Raw genomic sequence first — 8,279 nt, forward strand, 5'->3', positions numbered from 1 at the left:
GACCCTCAGAGGCTGTTGGCCTGATCAGTCAGTTCAACCAGGTTTGTTCAGTTGCTGAATTCTGGATTGGCTGCTGCACAAAATAGACAAACTGACTTCATACCAGCAGGTTGGTGTGGGTGAGAGGCCAGGGAATGCAGAGACTTTGGGATCAGACTAATGTGGGTCCAAGTCCTGGCTCCACACATGCTCTTCTGTGACCCTGGGGCTCCTTCATCCGTTTTGGGCTTCCAGGCCATCGTTCGAAGACAGGGCTAATCATCCTGACGGCATAGATAGCACTTGAGGAAGATTAAATAGTCACATGTACATGAAGCATCCCACACAGTGCCTGGCACAATGTTGACACTCACTCAATACTCATTAAAAGAATGAGGGAATGTTCAACCCCATTCCTTATAGGAGATGGTCCTGGCTATAGAATGCTTACTTACTACAGGCGGATGGACTTGGGCCTTCCCCCATGGACCTTGGATGGGGCCCGGGGCTTCCTGTTCTCACTGCCACAGCTCTTTCACCCACTCTTCATTCACTAAGAGGCCAGCTGGGCAAGGCAGGGGCAGCTCAGCAAAGGCGGAGGTAGCAGGGTCAGAGAGAGGGTGCAGATCAGAGGCAAGAGGAGGGCAGGTGGGGGGGAGGGTGAGAGTGGGAGGAGGAGAGGCTGGCAGAGGGGAGAGACTTTCCAGCCAGTCCAGCCTTCCCTGCACCCCTGTCCCCAAAGCCTGGATCCACTGACCAACCTCTTCTCACCCCTAGGGTCCTGCTCTCTCCCTTTGCATGGAGGGAGCTGTTCATTTTTGCTGTGATCAGCTTTCATTCAGTCAGGTCAGCTCAGGCCTGGGGAAAATATTCAGGTTCTGGTCACTGGTGCTCCCTAGATTTGGACCAGCAGTGTCGTGAGGAATTGAGAAGAGGAGAGGGGTACAGATCTATCCAATGTCTCCTCATGAGTGGCAATGGCAAAGCCCGGGCAAGAAAAGAATGAATGTTACTGACCTACTAAGTGCCAGGCCCTATAAGTACGTTGTTTATTATCTATGAGGCAGGTTTCCCATTTTATGGATGAGAGGATGGGTTGAAGGGGTTCGGAGGGTTAGTTGACCTGCTCAAGACTGCACACCTAGTTAGTGGCAACAGGTGGGATTTGAACATAGGCCTGTTTGCTGCACTGAGCGGGGAAGAATTTAAGTTAGGGCTGAAAAGTAGCATTTTGTATTTGAAAACACTGCTTTGAGAAGGGGCTCATAGGTTTCACCAGTCTACCAAAAGGGTCCCCAGCACCAAAAAAGCTACAGACATTTTTGAAGACTGGGACCAATTATGGGAAAACAGAACAGGCTCTGTCTTGGTGGAGGCAAGCACATGTCTGGGCAGCAAACGGAGCAGAGGTGAATCTTGACCTAGGTTTGGAAGGCTATAGGCTATAATACAGATTTCCCCCTTGGCATGTGTACATGGGGCCAAGTGCACATGGAGGAATACTAATGACAATAATAACAAATATATGTGCAGCTCCTGACAGTTAACCAAGCAACATTTCTAATTTACAGATGAAACAAATGAGTTTCAGAGAGGGACTTGTTCCAGGTTTGCAGAGCTGGTAAGGGCAGGTTGTGCATTTGAACCCAGGCCCTCAGGTTCCAAATTCTATGGAGTGAGAAAACAGACCATGGGTTGTCTTGTCTGGAGCAGGGAGGCCACCGGCAGGCTGGTGAGATGGAAGGGAAGTGGGTGGGGGACCTGGAAGGTGGGGCCAGGCAGGGCCTCTGATGCAGGAGGCCCTGGGGCACCCATTCAGGTTCTCCTGGAGGGAGTGTGTTGGGATCCAGTTACCTGTGCCCTCCGAATGACTTCTGTAGGTGTGTTTAGTGACATGCTCAGCAAGTGTGAGAAGGATGGGCTGGTGCCAAAGGCCAAGCCCAGAAATGTTTCAGATTTTTCCTTTATGCCCCTGCAACCAAGCCCTGCTGCTCCAGCACATATAAGAGACCCAGGCTAGCGCTGAGGCATTCACCGGCCTGACCCCTCTTGCTTCTCTCTGACAACTCGGAGCTCACTCTCCTCTCTCCAGCCATGATCTCCAGACAGCAGTGTGTCCGAGGCGGGTCCCAGGGCTTTAGCTGTGGCTCGGCCGTCGTCGGTGGGGGCAAGAGGGTTGCTTTCAGCTCGGCCTCCATGTCTGGGGGTGCAGGTCGTTGCTCCTCTGGGGGCTTTGGCAGCAGGAGCCTCTACAACCTCGGGGGAAATAAGAGCATCTCCATGAGCATGGCCGGATGCCGGCAAAGTGGTGGCTTTGGGGCTGGAGGAGGTTTTGGGGCTGGTGGCTTTGGTGCTGGTTTTGGTACTGGCAGCTTTGGTGGTGGATTCGGGGGCTCGTTTGGTGGACGGGGTGGCTTCCCCGTCTGCCCTGCTGGGGGGATTCAGGAGGTCACCATCAATCAGAGCCTGCTGACCCCACTCCATGTGGAGATCGACCCCGAGATCCAGAAGGTCCGGACTGAGGAGCGAGAGCAGATCAAGACCCTCAACAACAAGTTTGCCTCCTTCATTGACAAGGTGAGCATCCCCTTGGCCAGATAAGGTGGCAGAAGCCAGGGTTCCTAGAGTCCCGGCATCTCAGACCTGGGCCTGCCACGGGAAAACCACTGAACTACTTGGGCCTCCATTTTCCAGCTGTTGGAGGGGAGTCAGTGTTCTGAGTCTCTTGTTTTATGGCAGGTGGGCTGTCAAAGTAGCTCAACATTTGGAGTTTTCTAGATGTGCTGTGTGATACTTGGGAAATCATTCAACTTTTCTGGGTCTAATTGCCCCAGCTATAAAGTGGGTTCATAGTTTTCCTCCTTTTTCTCAGATTTTGGTTTTAAAAAACACAGTTAATAATTTAATAATTAACTAACAATTGCAGTTAATACAATAATTTAACTGTCGGCACTTCTGTTGTAACAGAAGAAAACTGGGCTGGTTTCTCAAATAAAAAAGAGGCTGACTTCAATGGCAAAATCTAAGTCCCTTCCTGACTCTGGGCAAAATTGCTTATCTGGGTCTGTTTAAAGAGATGAGAGGGTGGGTCTCTCCTGTTCTTTTTGTAGTCCAACTTTCTTTTGCATACAAGGTTAGAGATTCAAGTCCTCAAACTCAATTACAGTCAAGTATGATGGACGATAGCAAGCAGATTAGCCTCAGAGAGCTGAGGCATCCAATGACTAATAACTGAATGGATAAGTGTAGCATACTCAGTCAAGGATGCCCTGGGTCTCCATGCTTCAAAGTCTTAGTCCGCCTAGCTGTATGAGGCAAGAATGAACAATCTTGGAGTAGATTGTGTGGGACTGTTTGCCCTTTCTTTCTAGTTTGAATAAACCAATAGTAGCTTAAAGAGGCTTTTTTGCAACTCTAGGGCATACAGATATACTAGTAAGACCAAAGGTTTGGTGTTTGTTTCATCTCACCTTTTTGGTTCAAATTGTGATCAGTTGCCCTTACCTACTTTTATTTCAATTCTGAAGCACATAAAGTGGAAATGTCATGCTAAGCTGCTACCTTGATTTATTTGTCTAGATCTTTTCATAGCAAAAGGGAAAGTTCTGGGAAGTCCCCTTGCAGAACTGAATCTAGCTGAGACTCAGAATATGTCTATGGCCTTGATCTTAGTTAAGTATCCTCAGCTGTACATACATTCACAGGGACATACCAAATGCATTTATGAGTAAGTGTTTTTAAAAAATCTGCAGTGAATTTATCATTCCTTTGGTATGGGTCTGAATCACTTTGAATGCAAGCACTCAGACTATGGGTGTATCCCCTAATTTCGTTTTATTTTATTATTTCATAGAGGTTCAGTGTTCTTAGCAATTCATCCCAGGGTCCCTGGATCCCTATATAGGAAGTTGTTCTTGCTACATGGTCAGGCTCTGCTGCTCTGACTGTGCTCTGTTTTTCACAACCCACTGGGCCCATTTGTTGCCAGGAGCTCACAAGTGGGGATCACCATGTTGACCCAGTGATGGTTCCTGGAGTTGCAACTGGATGGCCCTACTTGAATGGCTCTTGGGCCCCCTGTTTGACTTGGATTGAAGGGGTTGGTGTTGGCCGTGGCCAACTCTCCTGTCGAAGCTTCAGGCCCTCATTCTGTACCTTTTTGAAACACAGGTGCGATTCCTAGAGCAACAGAATAAGGTCCTGGAGACCAAGTGGAACCTCCTCCAGCAGCAGACGACCACCACATCCACCAAAAACCTGGAGCCCTTCTTTGAGGCCTACCTCAGTGCCCTCAGGAAGCAGCTGGATTCCTTGGTCAATGACAAAGGACGCCTGCAATCTGAGCTGAAGACCATGCAGGACAGCGTGGAGGACTTCAAGACCAAGTACGTGGGGGAAGAAAGAGGGGATGCCATCTCACAAGTCTGCCTGGCCATGTCCCAGGCTTCCTGGGCTCCTTTCCAGTCATTTAGAATCCCAGGCTCTGAAGATATCCCAAAGGTGTCAGGAAGGTCCTCTAGTCTACGCCCCTGTATCGCCACAGTTACATTTTAATGGGGTAAGGTCTAGCAATCCTAAATTCCCAAATATAAGATGAATGATACATTCAAAGAGCTGGGCTTGCCATATACAAACAAGATTAGTTCAAACAGATGAAAAATACAATACCATGAGCAGAAGAATATAGGTTGTAGAGACAGATGGATTTGGATTAAATACTGATTCTTTCACTTGCTGTGTGATCTTGAGTAAGCTTCTTAACCTCTCTGAACCTCAGTTTCCCCATATTTAAATGGGGATAATAGTCCTACCTTATATGTTGAGAATAAATGAAATTAAATGAGGAAAAGAAAGCAGGTAGCAATGGACATATAATGAACATTCAATCCATAGTAGCTGTTATTACTATGCTGACTCATTATGGGGTGCAGCTGAGAAGATACCAACACACTCTCTCAGTTCACTCTCACATGAAACAAAGAGAACTTCTATGGAAATAAAATCAAGCAGATCATTGCTGGTTTTCCCCTCATATCTTATCTCTTGAAAACAGTCTTTTTAAAGTTTGGTTTTCACTTCTCTGAATAAAACAGGTTCTATACTGGTGCCTCATGCCTGGTCATTAGTCAATAAATGTAGGTTGAATGAATATTTGTATGAAATGGGGAAATGTAGCCAATTAGCTGGGTATTTCCAAATAGATGTTTGAAAGGAGTAGCAGGTTGTTGAGAAAAACTAGCTCACTGTGGGGTTTCTGTCTTTTCCTTTCCATCCCCACCCCAGGTATGAAGAGGAGATCAACAAACGCACAGCTGCTGAGAATGACTTTGTGGTGCTCAAGAAGGTAGGGGGATAAAGGAGGCTGGGAAAGTGCAGTGAGCACACCCTTCCCTCCGGAGTGGTCTTTGGCTGGAATCATGGGGTTGGTCCATATCTGCCTCATCTCCATCACATTTGATACTATCCAGATGTAACTGAACCAGGTCCTAAGGAATTAAGGCTGGGAAAAAACCCTGTTTAAATAATTAACATCCATGTCTGCAGATGGCTTTAGAGGCAGAATATGTTAAATGGCTTCGTTCCTCACTACCTCACCTGGTCTTGAGAAGCCTTTCTGTGTCACTTAACATCTTCTGCCCCCTGATATAATTACTGTAGCGCATCTCTTCTCCCCACTCTTCCTCTGTAGGATGTGGATGCTGCCTACATGAACAAGGTGGAGTTGGAGGCCAAGGTGGATGCCCTTAATGATGAGATCAACTTCCTGAGGGTCCTCTATGCTGCGGTGAGGATTCCATTGCCCCCTCTATTCAGGGAAGGGCATCCTCCATCTATGAGGCTGCTGGTTGGAGTTCACAGTTCTTTGAAAGGACTCTAACTCTTTACTTCAGGGAGGTGGGTTCTCAGAAAGGTCATGGATAGAAAGAGGTAATGTGAGAGGTTCTTAAAACCAGATGTCTTAGAAGAGGTGATTAGATCTAAAGATTGCATGGGATAGAATTTATTGCCATTTAGCATTTCTCTAGTGAAATGAATCTATTCCATTTTCTTTCATCCAATGAACTAGCTTCCCACTGACATGGATTGGCTGATAGTCCCTGGGGAGCAGTAAGGACTCCAAACATTGCTTTCCTGTCTTGAAATGTCACAACCACTTGATTTATACATAGAAATTTGCCCCACCACATTGGGAATGCCGACTCTGCTTCCATCTGAACCCGTGGCATGGCCATTTCTGTGACGACAGCAGATTTCTGGTCTCAGATAAGGGAAGGCTCTCCAGGTGGCCTTATGTGAGACATTTTCCCTGTAGGAGCTGTCCCAGATGCAGAGCCACGTCAGTGACACTTCCGTGGTCCTGTCCATGGACAACAACCGCTGCCTGGACCTGGACAGCATCATCGCTGAAGTCAAGGCCCAATATGAAGAGATCGCTCAGAAGAGCAAGGCTGAGGCTGAGGCCCTGTACCAGAGCAAGGTGGGTCCTGAAGATTTCTCAGGAGTTGGGGGTGGCTTCTGGGGCTTTGCTTTTGATGTCTGTGAGCAGGCGATTATCAGCTCGAGTCCAAGAGAAGTCAGAGATGAACTGATTCTTTGAGGTCTGATTTGAGATTATGTGACATTTTGTTTTATTCCTTCCACCTGTGGCAATTCTTGCTGGGATGACCTGAGAATAGACCCTACTCAGACACCTCTGACCCCTGGTTCCTTGTGTCTCTTGGGTCTTAGTTCCAGCAGCTCCAGACCTCAGTTGACCAATATGGCGACAACCTGAAGAACACCAAGAGTGAGATTGCAGAGCTCAACAGGATGATCCAGAGGCTGCGGTCTGAGATTGAGAACGTCAAGAAGCAGGTAAGTGTCACCTCCTTCCAGCTGCAGTACACGGCTGAGGCCTAACAGATGTCTCTACAGGAGATGAGCAGATAAGGCATCAGGCCAGAAGATCCTGAGCTTGTCTGCAGGGGATTTGTAGCTCTTTACATAAACCATACCCAGATCTTCTCAGCAGTCTCCTAGTTAACATGACATGCCAGCCCAGGAAATGAGATTTCTTGGCTCTTTTTAATTGGTTTTTGCTTTTTAACCAGTTTGGTGGGGGCATTGGTGGGCCCTGGCTGGAGTGGATGAAATGCATAAGAAGGTGCATCAGGGAAGGTGGGGAGAAGGACAGACAAACCCTGACATGTTAAGTCCAGAAAACAGGAGAGGAGACAGATGTAGAGGTCTTGACAGCAGGACACTGACAATTGTCTGTCTCAATGCCCTTGTCTACAGTGTCAGACCCTGCAGGCCTCCGTGGCTGATGCTGAGCAGCGTGGGGAGCTGGCCCTGAAAGATGCCCGCAACAAGCGCGCAGAGCTGGAGGCTGCACTGAAGAAGGCCAAGGAGGAGCTAACCCGGATGCTGCGGGAGTATCAGGAGCTCATGAGTGTGAAGCTGGCTCTGGACATTGAGATTGCCACCTACCGCAAGCTGCTGGAGGGCGAGGAGTGCCGGTGAGGAGGGGAAGGCAGGGCGGGAACATGAGGAATGGAGAGGTCTGGGGCTATGGCAGGTCCAGGACATTTCTGTGGGGCCACCTGCTTCAATGCTGCTCTGGTGCATTATGAACAAGCGCAGTGTTAGATAATAGGTTCAGAGTCAGGCCTTAAATTTGTCTTCTTAACAATGGGAAAGATGCTCTACACCTGCTTATTGAATGAAGTGTGGCTCTGGGCTCTGCTGTGGCTCATTGCTCTTTCTCTCTCCCACAGAATGTCTGGAGAATGCCAGAATGCTGTGAGCATCTGTAAGTACCTTTGGTTCCTGCCGTGCCCATTTGTTCACCCTGATTTGAGCTGCAACTCTTGGTTGCCCACATTGTTGGAATAACCGTGTCCTTTGCTTCTCTCCCACAGCCGTGGTTGGTGGTGCTGCCAGCGCAGGAGGCATTGGTGGAGGATTAGGAAGCTGCTCTGGGTTTGGCCTGGGCGGTGGCTTTGGCTCTGGCTCTGGAAGCGGCTATGGGTTTGGTGCTTCCAGCAGCAAGATCATCTCTTCCACCACCCTGACCAAGAGATCCCACCGATAGAGGAGATGAGGTCCCTGCAGTCCCCTGAGCCCAGCTGGGCCCAGTCTTGGTGTCTCTGTGCTTCCTTCACCTCCACCTTCACGCTACCTTTCTGGGACTCATCTTACCAGTGTCACCTCAGTGCCAGGGTATGGACTCTGCCCTTTTGGAGTTTGGTAGTTTCTTCTCAATGTGGGCTTGGTGACTTATCTGGAATGGGAAGGTTGTCAGCCGACTCTTCACCCCA

The 8,279-nt window shown here is 48.6% G+C and overlaps 1 protein-coding gene across 1 annotated transcript; it reads left to right on the forward strand.

The window, feature by feature from the left end:
* Window positions 1–1,846: 1,846 nt before the first annotated feature.
* KRT4 (keratin 4) lies at window positions 1,847–8,053 on the forward strand (the record flags this gene model as incomplete). Its single annotated transcript, XM_081082263.1, is given in 11 exon segments — window positions 1,847–1,937; window positions 1,940–2,019; window positions 2,023–2,556; window positions 4,150–4,364; window positions 5,263–5,323; window positions 5,669–5,764; window positions 6,293–6,457; window positions 6,709–6,834; window positions 7,258–7,478; window positions 7,737–7,771; window positions 7,881–8,053. Coding segments are annotated over 11 exon segments (1,797 nt in total).
* Window positions 8,054–8,279: the final 226 nt, after the last annotated feature.

The sequence above is a fragment of the Myotis nattereri genome (assembly GCF_964212035.1).
Source record: "Myotis nattereri genome assembly, chromosome: 2".
Lineage (NCBI taxonomy): Eukaryota > Metazoa > Chordata > Mammalia > Chiroptera > Vespertilionidae > Myotis > Myotis nattereri.